The sequence below is a fragment of the Poecilia reticulata genome, chromosome 18, assembly GCF_904066995.2.
Source record: "Poecilia reticulata chromosome 18, P_reticulata-male-v2, whole genome shotgun sequence".
NCBI classification, from domain to species: Eukaryota; Metazoa; Chordata; class Actinopteri; order Cyprinodontiformes; family Poeciliidae; genus Poecilia; species Poecilia reticulata.
This window is the reverse complement of record NC_088847.1, coordinates 1,962,112-1,980,071: the sequence shown is the minus strand read 5'-3', so window position 1 is coordinate 1,980,071 and position 17,960 is coordinate 1,962,112. Positions and strand designations below refer to the sequence as shown.

The window sequence follows — 17,960 nt, the reverse complement described above, 5'->3', positions numbered from 1 at the left end:
GTTTAAGCTGAACCCAAATGAGGATTATTTTTTTTAGCAAGCTGGCAAAATATTGATTTATGGTGCTTACCATAAACATTAAAATTTAACAATATTCTAGAATATTAAACAAAAATAATCAGAACGTCTGTCAGCAGTCTGAACACAGAACATTAGTGCTGAAAACAAAAATACAAAAGGTGCATTTCTTTAAAATATATATATATATTTAAGTTGAATACAGCATACGACTGTTAAATTCAAATTCTAAATATTTTCCTATTTTCTCTTTCAAGATACATTGAAGGGAGCATTGTTTGAGTGTTCATAAGGGTGGATAATTTACTATAAGCCCACTGCAAAAGATATTTCAAACTTATCCAGCAGAAGAAATGGCTTTCCAACCATTAATGTGCTGTATTAGGATTAATTCAACTGTGGGAAGCCTTAAAGCATGTTCTTTATTAAATCTAAGTTAAGCTGTTTAGTAGAGGCAGATCTAAATGTTCAGATTTTACATGCTTACAGCTGGTAAAGACACTAAGATCAAGAATTAGCGAAGGGGGTGAAAAAGAAATACATACACTTTCAAAATTTTTATCTATAGAAATATTGTCCTTCCACTTCACAATGATGCACTACCTTGGGTTGATCGAAATTAGTGGAATAGGTAAAACATGTCGGTGTGTATGGACGCACAAGTGGAATGAAATGGATTCATTCTCCTGTGTGAAAAACATTGAAAAGAATTTTTTCTGATCATCATACAAAACATTTATTTTTTCCCACAATACACAAGAGACCCTAAGAAAGAGAGAGAGTAAGAAAAAAATGTCAGGATTTTTTTTTGGAAGAGACTATCCTCATCTTCAGTATGGCTATCTGGTAAAATTAAAAATTAATGATAAACTTTGATTTGCCAATTCACCAAAATAAATTAAGCTGTATGTTTTTCCACTTCCATAACAGTTCCTGACCACCAGAACCCCTTTCCCATGCCCCTCTTCTGGAGAAAAAAGACATTTCCACTGAAATGCAGCAATCAAGACCTTTTGTCCTCATGTTTGACAGCAGAAAGTGAGTTCCCGTTTCTCTAGAGCTTTCTTCCTGAAATGGCAGACAAACTTCCTGTGAGAAAAATGATTACAGCAACCTAAACAGACACAATTGCATATTTGGACATTCCAGAAGGGCAGGATTTGCTGCAACAGATTATTACAACACTTAAAATGAAAAGTACATGTATGTTTGATCATTTATTTCTTTGTCGTATTAACGTAACATAATTTCTTGGCAATAAATCCCAGACAGTTATAAAAAAACTTTAAATTGTGCCTCATTTGTAAGGAACATTTGTGGGTTATATCCATGAAAAACTTCAAAAATCAGCTCAACCAATATCCTACAGCTGGTTCATCTTTTATATATCTGCATTGTGAGCCAATGATGACAAGCCTTGTCTACCCCCCCTCCCACACCGCAGCATCACACTGCCTTTACCAAAAGCTATGTGGCATTGGCAGTGAGGATTTGCAGTCACCTCTGCAAATGAAAACATAACATGTATTTTCTTTACAAACGAGGCACCATTTTAAGGGAGTACACAGGTTTTTCAATAGAATAAGCTTTATTGCTACGATGCATCATTACAAAAAAAAAAAAAACTTCCTTATGTGAACTTTTAATAAATCCAAAACTAATTCTGGGCCAGTGATTCTGAGCATTTCTGTGATTCAGAGGTTTTCTGTTATTTATATGGTAACATTTGAGGAAAAAAAATGGAGAACAGACATAATCTCCATCCATCTGGAGCTCCAAACCACAATGGTATGAAAACATATTTGTAATATATATATTTTTTAATTTGTGAATTCTATACCCAGTGGATCAGGGCTGTCTTAAATCTCCAGTTAAAGATCTTTTAATTCAGACTGATGATCAAATCTCACAGGTTGGAAGATCTGTTCTTTGTGAAGTGCTTCCACTGTCTCATTCTGCCAGAACCATTTTATACACACACACACGCACGCACGCACGCACACCAACACACACACCTCCAAAATAAATTCAATAAATAACACATCATGTTGTAAGGCAATGCTGATCATGTGTTTGTCACAATGAATAACAAATCAAGAAACATACATGTATCAATATGCACATTCATTAAGAGAAACCAGCCACCACGCCGCTATCAGTTGAAGCTACAAGGCCTTACAGGTGATCTCCTGTTGGACAGGCTCTGCCCCCACAGCGCCTCCCACTGCTTTCCACTTGCAGGACGACCTGCTGGACTCAGGGCTCCAGCAGACTGGATGCAGTGCAACAACCAACCTTGATTCTATTCAGGAAAAGTCAAAGCAGAAACAGAGAATCTGCAGCCCAGCCGCTCAGAGCCTCAGGACAATCCCAAGGTCTCCAGGTAACTCTGCAGCTTCCGAACCGTACTTCTGTCCAGGGAGCAAAGGTCAAAGTCAAAAGTAGTATTTGTGATGTGGAAATGCCCCGTCTCCTCAATCAGGTTTACGATCTGGAAACCACAAGAAACAGCAGAATGTTTGTACCAACACTGGAACTTCAACAGCTTACTGAACGGAGACAGCAGAATAAATGTTTACCGTATTTTCCACACTATAAGACGCACCTAAAAACCTTAAATTTCCTCAAAAGCCGACAGTGTGCCTTATATATGGACAAATATTGAGCCACAACAGGTCTAGCAACTACGGCAAGCAGCAGCCGACTTCATTTTCGCCCGTAGAAGAAGAAGCGCGCGGTGCATGCTGGGATAGTTGTCAGAACGCTGGTTTGTTAATAAAGTTTGACTGACCTATCTACCTACCGACCTGATAATCAGGTCGTCTGCAGGTCATTTAGGACCACATTCTCCACGAACAATGCTGTGCGCGAACGGAGAAGGGTGACCATCGTCCGGCCACGCCCCGGCCCAGTCGCGGAAGGCTCTCCTCGCAGACCCGAGTTGGACTATTTTGTTGACATTCTTTATGTCAACAAAGTGGCTTTGGATATTCATCCGGGGTGCTTCGACTAGGCTTACCAAGGGACCAGCCCCTATACATTTAAAGCCTGGGGGGTCGGGGGAAGAGAGACACAGACTGCGGCGGCAGCGTGTCGGTTGGATCTGAAAGAAAGCAGAAAGCAGTTGGGCACAATATCGCAACACCAACACCGTGAGTGAAACAATGACTGGGGCAGCCTACTTTATAAAGTACTCGGGGACCACTCCTTCATTATTACACATCCACATTTATAGGTTCAATACGGGACGGGTGGCAACCCTAACTGTAGGGTCTATTCTATGCGCCTTATAATCCGGTGCGCCTTATAGTGCAGAAAATACGGTACTTCTTTTACAAGAAGGAGGGAAAGAGTCTCAGAGACTGAAAGTTTTCCTATTCTTGTTTGAACAAGCGAAATGTTGGACCCATATTGTACTTGAAACCGATTGGAGATCGTGAAAACTCTGATTGGCTGTGGTGCTGATATTTGTGTACGTGTCTGCGTTGTGAGCTGCAGCAAGAAGACCAGCCTGCTCAGATAGACAGTAGCGCAGATGGGCAGAGCAAATGAAAAGAATGATTGACAAGTTTTCTGTAAACTTAAGCCCTGAACCGTCCAAAAATCATTCCCAATGGTCTGACACAAAGTCATCAACTTCTACACCTCTACAATTTTTAACGCACAATTTCAAATATTGCATTAGAAAAGGTTGATGGAAATGGCAAAATTTGAAATGCTTTTCTTAATTCTACAAAAAGGTTTTAATGGCTAATGCACATTTGAAGAATTAGTTCTGACACGGCAAACATTAACCTCAGATGTTTACATTTGCTTATCTTGGTTGATTCACTCAAAGTTTTGTCACATTGATGCATTAATTCATGACTGAGTGCAAACAACTCATCCAGAATGATCATTAAGTCCTTCATCACTCAGAAGTAATAATGTTATGTTCTGATAAACTAAATTTGGGGATTTCTTTAGAATAAATCAGAATCACAAACATGCAGAAATAGTACACATCTAAAAAAAAGTCTGTTTCACTTTCTGACTTAAGTTGATCAAAGGAAGGATTTTACTGTGAGGGACAGTTTTATCTCTCATATAACTGCTGTGGTCAAAATTTTTGGAGCCCAGGATGTAGACGTGTTTATTGTGCATCAGTGTTTGAGCCAAAATGACATATTGACTAATAAAGCTCACCTGCTGCAATATATGGCCTTCCCTTAGTGTCATCAGTCTTTTGTGCAGCTCTACCAATTCATCCAGGTAAGCCTGGAAAACACAGCCACATGCATTTAACTTCATGGCAATCAATTTACATACCAATGCAAAGAAATCCCAAAACAAAGGATAAAAAGGTCATTTTTGAGAAGTTGTTTTTGTATAGAAAATGGGAGCTGTGTGCACTTTTACAGCACTCTTTACAGTAACTTCCCAGATAGAAAAACATGAGTGAATCAACATTGAAACAACAAAAGGCAGAAACATTGAATCAAAGTTGAAGCCTGACATTGAATCAATATTTAAAGTGTTTGGTGATTTATAAGTTGAATCAGCGTTAGGGTTTCAACCATAACTGACTAGTGTCATTGATATAGTTATCAATGTTGATTCAAACATCATGTGAATGTGAATCTACATGCACATTTGTGTTGATTTTATACTTAAAGTTAAGGAATCAATAACTTTCAGTAATCAAAAATGTACATGTGAATCTTTTGGGCTGATAGGTCTACATCATAACATACTATTAAAAGTTTCTTCACTGGTGTTCAACACACAATGTTTTGGCAGACAATGCGTATTATGTCGTTCACAATTATCTTACATTACCATAATTCCAAAAATGTGTGTACACAACTTAAAAAATTACTTAGAAAGTAGGAGGGGAGGTGGGAAAGGGAGAAGTGTTGTGACAAACATTGATTCGACCGGTGTCAATGTTGAAAATAATGTTGACATTGGCATTTCAATCATTAGATTTCAACCACAACACAACATTGATTCAATTACATATTTTCAACATTGTTTACTTGGCTAGAATTAGATGATTTTTTATGGTTGATCCACTGTCAATTGTCAACCTCAATCAAAAATCTACCTTTTTGACCATAATTCAACTTTGAATTACCATTGCTTGCTATCTGTGTATACAGTACTCTTCATTTGAATGTTGACCCAGTGGGTTTACCTTGTCACAGTCTAGGTTTTCATTCTTGTCTTGCTTGCTCTGTCTGATGGGGCTCCTCACCTCTAGAATCTGGAAAAGAACAGAGTCACACTGTTTACAACAGCATACAGTTGACTGCTTGGTTCTCACGTCAAGTAATTTATGGAATACATATCTGTAGAGCAATTTAATATTTTACCTGGTTATTGGTGCTTTTTATAAAAGCTGGGACCTCTTTGTGGGTGGGGGGTGAGGGAGAGGAGCCATCAGTCTCACTGCCATCACTTAAACTAACCCTGAGGACAACAAAGTCCTCAGGGTTAGTTGTGTCCTCATAACAAAGAAAAAAACATCTATATTAGGGCTGAGTATTGCACCAAAGTGATTGGATTGACAGCTGACCTCAGTCGTTGACTGACTTGTGATTATCTCTCAAAACTCCAAACAACATTATAGTTTAGCTGTGGGCCACAAACATGCTGTTTGCTATCAGAGAGCTGCTTAGTACAGAGAAGTTTTATTATGAGTTTAATCAGGAGCAGCGGCAGGAACACATGCTAAGTTTTGGAGTGGAATGACCGTGATTTAGCAGCGCTGCTAGTAGGCCTGTCACGATAACAAATTTTGCTGAGCGGTTGTCTAAAAAATTATTGCGATAAACGATAATATTGTTTCAAGGCCTTTTGACACTGATTTAATGGAAATAACGTAATAATGCATGCTATTTCCTGCCATAGATATACACTTTATTTTCAAAAGAACACATAACACTGGAACTGATAAACTAAATAAATAAAACAACCAAAAACAAAAATAAAATGGATTCTCAGCCTCCATTAACTAAAAACGTACTTGAATAAAAGGTAAACGACATAAAGCCAAAGTGGAAATAAATAAATTCAACCAAAAGAGTGCAGATTATGAAGTCTGTATACTATATTGCCCTTCAGTAATCACTAGATTTAAATAGAGAAGATGGGAACATCTGACTACCTAATGCAGTAGTTCATACTACACGATTTTTTTGCCCCTATTTTCCCCTCACGACAATCTTAGAACGATGGCCGTACTAAGATTGTCGCTAGTGATTTCGTAACTGATCATCCTGTAGTGTGTGGTGTGCTACGGTGGACAGTCGTGGCCGCTCCATTTGCCTCAGTCCTCGCACGCACAAGGACTGACGTTAACGCTCCCAGTCGGGGTTTTTCCCGACTGATAGCGTTAACGCTGAATGTGACAGGTAGCCAATGAGAAAGCGCAGATTCTCCTCCGTGCTTTCACAGGGGAAATCACGGAGGGAAATCCCAAACAACTGACACAGCGCAACCCAAAATCCAGCGGACATTGGAGATGATATGTGGAAACAACATTAATATTTAACATTTCATGCAAAGAATATAGAAATGACAAGGGGAGGAGTTGGAGCCAAATTGCTACCGCAGTTGATAAACCCGGTAAGTTTTCAAGTGTTCTTCACTAACGTGACATAAATAGGTTATAATGATTTTCATTCAGTCAGGACATTACGTCGACTCTAGCCACATGCATTGGAGGTAGATTCTAGTAAAGCATTGATTATTGCCTGATATTAAAATTAGTTAACTGGACTTGTAGCCATTATTTTGGGCTACAAATCTAAAATAATGGCCACGCAGCCATTATTTTGGGCGACAAGTCCAAAATAATGGCTGTGTGGCTGGACACCACACAGCACGATCGAACAAGATCGAACCGTTATACCTAGGATTTCTGTCGACTAATGTGTGATCTCAGGTTTTGAAATTATGGGCCGACAATCGGCCGACAACTCGTGTCGTATGCGTTGGACATTGCACTAAGGAAATGAGGAAGAGAGGGTCAGTGGAGAGCACCGGAGTTTAGGCTTTTTTTCATTCAGTGTCATCAAGAGAAAGAAAAAAGGCAGGAAGAGACGATATATCCGATAATTAAAATGAGGTCGATAGGTTTAATTTATTGTGCGATTAATTGATTTATTGTTTATGGCTCATCGTTCATCGCTCTGAAGAATGAATAGCAATATAGAAGAGAGAAACGGTGAAGCTGTAGTCAGATTTCTGTCGGAGTGGCAGTTTAGCAGAATTACATAGTATTAGGTTGAGATGTGATTTTTACTTTTCCTTTGAATAAAATAAAGTTAATGAGTGGCTTGTACCTAAATCCAAAGGGTTGCACATTTAAAGCAATAAAGTGCCAGAATGTAATTATATTTTTATGTGTAGCGGAATGGGCTTATCTGAGTCTTTGTTATTATGTCTGAGCAATGAATTCCTATAAGGCAAAATAAAATATCTAGGTTTATTTAAGTCCATCAGAACCTGGAGGTTTTGCATTGCTGAGTGTCACTGCAAACATCAAGAGAGTTGATCATAGCTGCTGTGCTCTCATGGCCCGCACACAATAGTGAGCAACAGCATGTAATGGAGAAGCTCATTACCTGGGATAGAACCAAACTGCACATTGACTGGTTAGTGCATGACTTGTCAGTAAAAAAGCGTCTTTAGTGGTTTCACTATTTAGCAAGAAGAGTAGCTGTTTGTTAATGGACATTTTCTGTCTTAGTAGGTATCCGCAGTAGAAGGGAACATTGCAACGCAGCAGACTCTATACCAACTCTGCATCTGGAAAACACACCTTGCTGTTGGAACTGGAGCAGACTCATCAGTTTTTCAGGGTTTTTCTCGTTTGTTTGCCTCATAGGCAAAATACCTCCAAATTATGAATATAGTGGCTAGCTGCTGTGGGAAGATATGCACCAGTTTAGGGAGATGAAAATGACTTTGGCTGTTTCAAATTTATTGTATTGTATTATTATACAATATATTATATTGTATTAAAAAAAACTTTTATATTTTTATTATTATTATTATACCTAAATATGGATTATTTTACAAGATCTGTTAATACTCTGCTCTGCATACTGGTCACTAACCTGTGTTGGTGGTGTGTGAGACGTGTTTGTGTTGGTCGTTCTGCATCAGAGTCCATGTCGTGGTCTTCAAGTTCGTCTGAATCGTCATCGTTGTCGTCTGACTGCAGATCTTGCACCACTGACTGCAGCGGCCCAAGCACTGCGTGTCAAATACAAAAAGACACACAACAACTTTTCATTTATGAAATTATTGAAAGAGAGAAATGAAGTACAGTAATAAAAGTAGGATGTTGGATGTGGTGCTGGTTCCTATTTCTTTCAACTACCCTCTGTCCTGTTTAGACAGGGCTTGTTCTGCTGCAGGGCTGGGTGATGCATCGATTTGATCAAATTTTCTGTTTATTCAAATTTTATTCTTTGAAAATCTGGATTTTGGGCTGCCACCTTATCGTGGTGGAGGGGTTTGAGTGTCCCAATGATCCTAGGAGCTATGCTGTCTGGGGCTTTATGCCCCTGGTAGGGTCACCCAATGCAGACAGGTCCTAGGTGAGGAACCAGACAAAGTGCAGCCCGAAGACCCCTATGATGAATACAAACCTTGGACTGCGTTTTCCCTCGCCCGGACGCGGGTCACCGGGGCCCCACTCTGGAGCCAGGCCTGGAGGTGGGGCACGATGGCGAGCGCCTGGTGGCCGGGCTTTTACCCACGGAGCCCGGCCGGGCTCAGCCCGAAGAGGAGACGTGGGTCCCCCTTCCGATGGGCTCACCACCTGTCCGAGGGGCCAAAGGGGTCGGGTGCATTCTGCTATGGGCGGCAGCCAAGGGAGGGGACCCTGGCGGTCTGATCCTCGGCTGCAGAAGCTGGCTCTTGGGACGTGGAACGTCACCTCTCTGGTGGGGAAGGAGCCGGAGCTAGTGTGCGAGGCTGAGAGGTTCCGGCTAGAAATAGTCGGCCTCACCTCGACGCATGGCTCTGGTTCTGGAACCAGTCTCCTTGAGAGGGGCTGGACGTACTTCCACTCTGGAGTTGCCCACGGTGAGAGGCGCCGGGCTGGAGTGGGCATACTTGTTGCCCCCCATTTGGGCGCCTGTACGTTGGGGTTCACCCCGGTGAACGAGAGGGTAGCCTCCCTCCGCCTACGGGTGGGGGGACGGGTTCTGACTGTTGTTTGTACTTACGGGCCGAACGGCAGTTCAGATTACCCACCCTTCTTGGAGTCCTTAGAGGGGGTACTGGAGAGTGCCCCTCCTGGGGACTCCCTTGTTCTACTGGGAGACTTCAACGCTCACGTGGGCAACGACAGTGAGACCTGGAGAGGCGTGGTTGGGAGGAACGGCCCCCCCGATCTGAACCCAAGCGGTGTTCTGTTGTTGGACTTCTGTGCTCATCACGGATTGTCCATCACGAACACCATGTTCAGGCATAAGGGCGTCCATATGTGCACTTGGCACCAGGACGCCCTAGGCCGCAGTTCGATGATTGATTTTGTTATCGTCTCATCGGATTTGCGGCCGTATGTCTTGGACACTAGGGTGAAGAGAGGTGCGGAGCTGTCCACTGACCACTATCTGGTGACGAGTTGGCTCCGGTGGTGGGGGAGGAAGCCGGTCAGACCTGGCAGGCCCAAATGTGTAGTGAGGGTCTGCTGGGAACGTCTGGCGGAGTCACCTGTGAGACGGAGCTTCAACTCTCATCTCCGGCAAAACTTCGAGCACGTCCCGGGGGAGGTGGCGGACATTGAGTCTGAGTGGACCATGTTCCGTACCTCCATTGCCGAGGCGGCCTATCGGAGCTGCGGCCGCAAGGTTGTTGGTGCCTGTCGCGGTGGCAACCCTCGAACCCGTTGGTGGACACCTTCGGTGAGGGATGCTGTCAAGCTGAAGAAGTAGTCCTACCGGGCCTTTTTGGCCTGTGGGACTCGAGAAGCAGCTGATAAGTACCGGCGGGCGAAACGGCATGCGGCTCGGGTTGTCGCTGAGGCAAAAACTCGGGCGTGGGAGGAGTTTGGAGAGGCCATGGAGACAGACTTCCGTATGGCTTCGAGGCGATTCTGGTCCACCATCCGGCGTCTCAGGAGGGGGAAGCAGTGCAGCACCAACACTGTTTATAGTGGGGATGGTGCGCTGCTGACCTCAACTCGGGACATTGTGGGCCGGTGGACAGAATACTTCGAAGACCTCCTCAATCCCACCAACATGCCTTCTGTTGAGGAAGCTGAGCATGGGGACTCTGGGCTGGGCTCTCCAATCTCTGGGGACGAGGTCGCCAAGGTGGTCAAAAAGCTCCTCGGTGGCAGGGCCCCGGGGGTGGATGAGATCCGCCCGGAGTTCCTTAAGGCTCTGGATGTTGCGGGGTTGTGTTGGCTAACGCGACTCTGCAATATCGCATGGACATCGGGTGCAGTTCCCCTGGACTGGCAGACTGGGGTGGTGGTCCCCCTGTTTAAAAAGGGGGACCGGAGGGTGTGCTCCAATTACAGGGGGATCACACTCTTAAGCCTCCCTGGTAAGGTCTATTCAGGGGTCCTGGAGAGGAGGGTCCATCGGATAGTCGAACCTCGGATTCAGGAAGAGCAGTGTGGTTTTCGTCCTGGTCGTGGAACACTGGACCAGCTCTACACGCTCAGCGGGGTCCTGGAGGGTGCATGGGAGTTCGCCCAACCAGTCTACATGTGTTTTGTGGACTTGGAGAAGGCGTTCGACCGTGTCCCTCGGGGGGCACTGTGGGGGGGATTTCCGGGAGTATGGGGTACCGGGCCCTTTGATACGGGCTGTCAGGTCCCTGTATGACCGGTGTCAGAGTCTGGTCCGCATTGCCGGCAGTAAGTCGGGCTCGTTTCCGGTGAGAGTTGGACTCCGCCAAGGCTGCCCTTTGTCACCGATTCTGTTCATTACTTTTATGGACAGAATTTCTAGGCGCAGCCGAGGTGTTGAGGGGATCCGTTTTGGTGGCCTTAGGATCGCATCTCTGCTTTTTGCGGATGATGTGGTCCTGTTGGCTTCATCGGAACGTGATCTGCAGCTCTCACTGGAGCGGTTCGCAGTCGAGTGTGAAGCGGCCGGGATGAGGCTCAGTGCCTCCAAATCCGAGGCCATGGTCTTGAGCCAGAAAAGGGTAGAGTGCCTTCTCCGGGTCAGGGGGGTTGTCCTGCCTCAAGAGGAGGAGTTTAAGTATCTGGGGATCTTGTTCACGAATGAGGGAAGAAGGGAGCGGGAGATCGACAGGCGGATTGGGGCAGCGTCTACTGTGAAGCGGGCGCTGTACCGGTCCGTTGTGGTGAAGAGAGAGCTGAGCCAAAAAGCGAAGCTCTCGATTTACCGGTCGATCTACGTTCCCACCCTCATCTATGGTCATGAGCTTTGGGTCATGACCGAAAGAACGAGATCACGGGTACAAGCGGCCGAAATGGGTTTCCTCCGCAGGGTGGCTGGGCTCTCCCTTAGAAATAGGGTGAGAAGCTCGGTCATCCGGGAGGGACTCAGAATAGAGCCGCTGCTCCTCCACGTCGAGAGGAGCCAGTTGAGGTGGCTCGGGCATCTGGTAAGGATGCCTCCTGGACGCCTCCCTGGTGAGGTGTTCCGGGCACGTCCCACCGGGAGGAGGCCTCGGGGAAGACCCAGGACACGCTGGAGGGATTACGTCTCTCAGCTGGCCTGGGAACGCCTTGGGATTCCCCCGGAGGAGCTGGAAGAAGTGGCTGGGGAGAGGGAAGTCTGGGCCTCCCTTCTGAAGCTGCTGCCCCCGCGACCCGACCCCGGATAAGCGGAAGAAAATGGATGGATGGATGGATGGATGGATGGAAAATCTGGATCTCTTTTGTTTCCACCAATGCACTCCTTGGTTTTCTGTAGTTCAGAGTGATGTCAAGCCCACCACTCTCAGTTGTTTCCAATCTGATGTTCTCCCGTTTCCAACATTATTCCGGAGAAGTTTTGGTTTCCCTTTCTCCCCTAACGTTGCTTTAATCATTGAAGGTTGGCTTACTGTATCTGCAGAGTTTCAGTTGCAGAATTTTTGTGAACTGGCACCTTGTAAATAAAGTGGACTGAACTGCAGATATTATTTGTGTGTAAATTTCTGTAAACAGCAGCTAGAGGGGAGTAATTCAGGTGCACTACCTTGACGTTTGTGGTGTGAGGGAGCAAAGCCTGAACTGGAGCTGGAACTGGCTGGACTGGGCTGTTCAGACTGAGAAAAAGAACACAAAGAAACCTCATAGAGAAAATATACATGGTTTGTTCAGAAAATTGTTACCACCACCCAAAAACACATCTGCTGATTCTAGTTGCAACTTTTGCATGGGAAGATTTCTTCTCATTTACTGGTTAACTAAAAACAATGAAAAACTAGTCTTTTTGAGAAACTCATGATAGCCATATGGAAAACAACAGTCCTGCTTTTCAATGCATCACTGAAAACACATCATCCACAACAGCCGTACAGTGTAACAGATGTTCAACATCTCGGAATAAGACTTGATTTCAAATTCTGAGATCTCTGCTGGTGACTATTAAGCAATCAAGTTGAGAAAATATGCCTAAAAATGATAAAATAAGTGTGCACACTGTGTAAATTACATATATACACAGTGTGAAATATTTCAAGCCTTTTTTTTCTTGTCACTTTGATTAAGGCATGCAGATAATGAAAACACAAAATTCAGTGATTCAGAAAATGTGAATATTGTAAAAAAAAAAAAAATTCAAATACATGGAAAATTGAGTGGAAGAAAAAAGCATCCCATTCCTTGTGACACTTCCTTTATTCCTTAAAAGAATTTCTCAATCTCCGATGCTAGTGCACCTTTTCTTACCACACTTTCCTTCCACACAACTTTGTTCATTTGCCTTTTTGTTTATAACATTCACATTTTCTGAGACACTGAATTTTGGTTTTTCATTCTCTGTATCCAGTAATCAGCAAAATTACAAGCAATGAAGGCTTAAAATATTTCACTCTGTAAAAAATATATACATATGATGAGTTTCTGTGTTCTAAGGCGAATGACAAAATATATTGACCTTTTTCCCTATTTTTTTATATATGCATATGATACAATTGCATTTCTTTTTAAATATCCAACTTGTTGCTGTCACTGAGGGAAGAGGCCTGATTCATCTCAGCAGACTGATATTCAACTTTAATGGGCTGGAGTGGAGCAGGACAAAAGCCCTAAAAAGGAGTGGTACTGAGATTTATGGCACATTGAAGAAGCTATCCCATAAACCAACAGACCAGCTGTGTGTCGTTTGTTGTCAGGAGGTAATGACCACTGAAGTCTTTTATCCTCACTGTGCTCTTTTTCTCTCATGTTTCTGCTGAAGGTCACTGTTCGCTTTGTCTTCTTGGACAGCTGTGGTTTACACTGACACTCAGTGGCGGAGCCAGAGGGGGGGCCAGTGCCCCCCCTGTCATCTGATTGGCCCCCCTAGTGGCCGCCCCTGATGATTGACATGTAACCGCACCAGGTTATTCCTGTACATTATTTGGAATCATTCTAAGTCAACCTAATATCTAAAGAAGAAAAACAATAAATATATGAAAAGAAAATGTATAAAACTTTATAAGTCCATGTGACATAAATAAATAGATTTTCATCAGGCGTGATACCAGCCTCCTTTATACTCATAACAACAAGCTGATATTCTTCTCCTGGGTGTTTCAGTTATGCTGCGCTGTGGTGCAACTCGAAGGCTAAAGCACTTCATACCTGGTGGTGATGGTAAAACACCAATAAGTTATTTATTGATCCTCCGCAAAAAAGAGAAAAAAACCGAAGAGGGGCCGACAATGTTCTAGTTTGGAGCAGAGGTGGCGCTGGAGTTTTTTCGTTGTCCGTCAAAGAAAAAAATCATTTTATTTCCAATTTGTAGTCATCAAACGAAACATTTACTATTTCTCTGCGAGAACGTTTTTGAAATCAGGTAACATTTCACGAAATGATGTGATTAGAAGACGACAGAACTCTGATCGTTTCCTGATCCCTCAGCGGGAGAAAAACCAGCAGAAGCGGATCAGCTGCGCTAGACGCTCCAAAGCCGCTGGTCCGTTAAAGCGTCCAGATCAGAGATGATTCTCTGATAGATATTGTTCTTAGTCTGAGTAATAATGAGCTCCACGATGTTCTCTGTGCGTAAATTTGAAACTCTCTGAGCACCAAGTGTCAGCTGTGCGCTTGATCACAGTCTGGACAGAAACCAGCGGACTGCTCTCTGTTCTTATCAAGACGAGGTGAGGAGGGAATCTGACATATTAACTCAGTTAAGTTTTTACTGGTTTTGTTTTTAAAACACCAAGCAGTGTAACTATATATTGTATATTTGGCGTTTGTCGTCTCATGTGTGATTACTTGGAGCGTAACGGTGGAGCATTTATGCGCATTTATTGCCCAGCGCACTGCGCTTGTTTCTGCCTATCGGATCTGCACTTTAATTTCTTTCCTCTCTCAACAGTCAGCTCCTACCGTGTTTCCCCTTTTTATCCCCAAAAGCCCCACTATGTCTTACTTTCGGGGTATGTCTTATATTGGAAAAAAATTGTCGAATTTTTTGTTTTAACCATAAAATTAACATTTATTAACAACCTAAACAGTATTGTATTCACCACAAAACAGTTTTATAAAAGGAAGTGCAGGGGACGGCGCGGTGACGTATGGAGAGTGGGACGGTGCGGACGTGGGCAGGAGACGTGGGCGCGCAGCTAGACGAGAGGGAGGCGGCAATACCCCCGTGTTTCCCCGAAAGTAAGACCACTCTTATATTAGCCGACCCCCCTGAAACCCCCGATACGTCTTACTATCGGGGAAACACGGTATTCCTCTACTAAACTACAAGTAGAGAACATTCTCTTTAGCTTTTCTCTGTGTGCTCCAAACTCATTAAATGTAAACTCATTAGAAGCCCGAACCTCCATCAGGCAAATAGTTCTGGTCCGACCCGAAATATTTTTACCTGTCAAATTACCTGTCTAATCAGAGCTTCCTAACCAAGGTGTCCATAACTCTTCAACTCGCTGTCAGCTCCCGGTCAGAAAGACGCATTTAGTTCAATGTCCATGAGATGATATTCAGAAAGGATCTTTAATTTGATTGATTTTAGTTTCCTCTGTGATGAACTCTTTGAATAAAGTCTATCATGTCTCCATGTGCGCCAGTCAAAGGTGTTAATTATAACATGTCAAATGCCAGAGGGGCTTAAAGATAACCAAATATTCAGTTTGGTTATTTTTTAACCAAACAGTTATTTTTTAAATTATATATATATATATATATATATATATATATATATATATATATATAATTTTTTAATACTATGTTTATTAGGTATACCTAATAAATACCTAATAAACATAGTATTAAAAAATAAGTATAACAAATAGCATGGTATTTACACAAAACGTTTTAACAAAGATATATGACATGATCTAATTGTCTCAATTTAACTCAATAGAAATAGAAAGTTCCTGATTTGTCCTGAGAGAAAAATGGCCACAATAGTTTGAATGTTTGTGATTTTTAATGTGGGTTCTGGACCCCCAATCTTGGAAAAATCTAGAATTCCCCCAAAGAGATCATGAATAAAACTCTTGTATTTAAACAATATCAATATAAAAAACGCAATAGAAACCAAGAATGAAGTAAATCTGCCATTCATCTAAGAAAAAAAATAAATAAATTTTTAGGTCCCCCCCCCCCCCACTATTGTTAGATCAATGGTTCAGTCCAAAGTGTAGGAGGAGCAACAGCAGCACTGAACGTCACAGACTCTATTAGAGCCAGAGAAGGTGAAGTGAACCTGTTAGCGGTGGCTCTGCAGCACTAACAAAAAACTCTCCAGTAAGTAAAATACTTAAAGCAAAAGACATGTAACACATTTTATTTACTTTCGCTGGTCAATAGAGTGAAACACATAAACAAAAAAACAAAAAAATCAGTCCACGGTTCATTATTTCATTATTTTGGCTGAATCATGATAAACTGCCACCTTATGCCTTGGGAATCAAAACTAGAAAAACAGCTACATTGCTTTCATAGACTTAGCTATATTTTCTTTTCTAAGGTAGCCAGTATTTCAATTATTATTAGCTCTCTAACTCTTTTTCCCCCCATTATCTTTATTGGTTTTACAACAATGCTTTCAATAATGTACTGGACGTAAGTGTGCTCTCATATTAAAAAAAAAAGGGTAATTAAATTATTGTCCAGCATTCAACTTGCCTTTCTTTGCCAGTCTAAACATTGAGATCTTTTAAAGCAGCACTTATTACATACAGAGTTTATAAGAAAAGAAAACCAACTCCCTTAACCCCAAACCCCGTGATTACCCGGAGAAAAAAACAACAATTACGGTAACAACGGTTTCCCTATTTTCAGGAGTTAGCCCAAATTATTTTAGCATTGTATGTGGATCAGAAAATACAAACTTTCATGTATTTTTCAAAGTAAAGAAATCAAGTATACAAATAAAGGACATTATCTTAGGACACTGCCCTGCAGGGGACCAACTATATTTCATCCGCCTCACCCCTCACATCCATGCTCAATATATATTGCATAAAAGGACCCTAAATATTTTGAAATAGCGATAGTTTCCCTTTTATAATGTAAGTAATCTCTTCCAATGGTAATGTTGTGTACATTTCTTTAATCCAGGTAATGAATTTCGGCTTACTGGTACTCTTCCATGAAAGTGCTATGACTCTCATTGCAGGTAGTAAACATAAATCTACGGCGGTAATTTTTTTTCTCGACATATGTTTATCAGGATACAAACCTAGAATGAACAATTTGGGGTCCAAAGCTAGTTTTATATCTAATATAGACTCTAGAGCTGGTTTAATCTCCCTCCAGAATTGTTGAACTTTCTTGCATTTCCAGACACAATGGAAGAACGTTCCCTTCTCTTCTCCACATCTAATACACAGATCTGGGATGGCACCATTATACTTATTAAGCTTTTCTGGCATCACATATGTTCTCATTAGTCAATATTGCAGTACTTTGAGGCGAGTATTGGTAGTTTGTGCTTGTGCACACGCCTTCTCCCAATCCTCTGAAGTCAAGTTCTCCTGTAAATCCTCCCTCCAGGCATTGAGCTTCCATAAAGAAGGCTCAGAGGATCCCTCCACCAACACACTATATAGTTTAGAGATAATTCCCTTTCCCAAGCAATCATTCTTCATTTTGATTTCTAAAGTGGACAACGGGGGGATGGACTCACACTGATTTTGAGATATTCTAATAAAATTCCTCACCTGTAAATATTTTAAATAATGTTTACTTGGAATATCATACCTGTCCTTCAACTCTTCAAACGACATCATAAACCCATCCTCTGAATCCACAAGATCTCCTATTGTCTTTAAACCTTTTTCAGCCCATTTCCTAAAACCAGGATCAGTACTCATTGCCCTGCCTGGAGGGAAAAAGTGGTTACCCCATATCGGACTGAAGCGTGATAGAGAGGAGAAATCTCCTAAATACCTCTTAACCTGATACCAAACCAAGATCATATTTCTGACTATAGGATTTTTTGTCCTTTTTTTAGTACTCTGATTTTTTCTGAGTAAATGTACAGGGGAAGAGAGAGAGATGCAGAACAATTTTCGATATTCACCCAAGGCAAGAGAGATTTATCTGTAAAGTAATACATCATAGTCCTCAATTGAGCTGCCCAATAGTACCAAAGTGGATTGGGGCACCTGAGGCCACCTCTGTCGTACGGTAGGTACAAAAGTGATAAACATTACCTTGGTCTTCTATTATTCCACAAAAAGCGTATGAAAATATTTTTTATTGCCGAGAATAAATTGGCAGGAGGTGGCAGTGAGATGTTCTGGAATACAAAAGTTTTGGCATTATGTTGGATTTAAGAACATTAATTCGTGCTATAAGTGAC

The 17,960-nt window shown here is 42.3% G+C and overlaps 1 protein-coding gene across 3 annotated transcripts in view; it reads right to left on the bottom strand.

Annotated features, from left to right (window-relative positions):
* Positions 1 to 1,222: 1,222 nt before the first annotated feature.
* mllt3 (MLLT3 super elongation complex subunit) overlaps positions 1,223 to 17,960 on the bottom strand; it is a 105,122-nt gene continuing 88,384 nt past the window's right edge. For all 3 annotated transcript variants that reach the window (XM_017310568.2, XM_008434908.3, XM_008434909.3), the window contains 6 exons: positions 12,183 to 12,252; positions 8,124 to 8,262; positions 5,373 to 5,469; positions 5,195 to 5,263; positions 4,204 to 4,275; positions 1,223 to 2,509 (listed from right to left, as the gene is read on the bottom strand). In XM_017310568.2, coding sequence (XP_017166057.1) covers positions 2,378 to 2,509; positions 4,204 to 4,275; positions 5,195 to 5,263; positions 5,373 to 5,469; positions 8,124 to 8,262; positions 12,183 to 12,252 — 579 coding nt within the window. In that variant the 3' untranslated portion in view covers positions 1,223 to 2,377. The remainder of the gene's footprint in view (positions 2,510 to 4,203; positions 4,276 to 5,194; positions 5,264 to 5,372; positions 5,470 to 8,123; positions 8,263 to 12,182; positions 12,253 to 17,960) is intronic.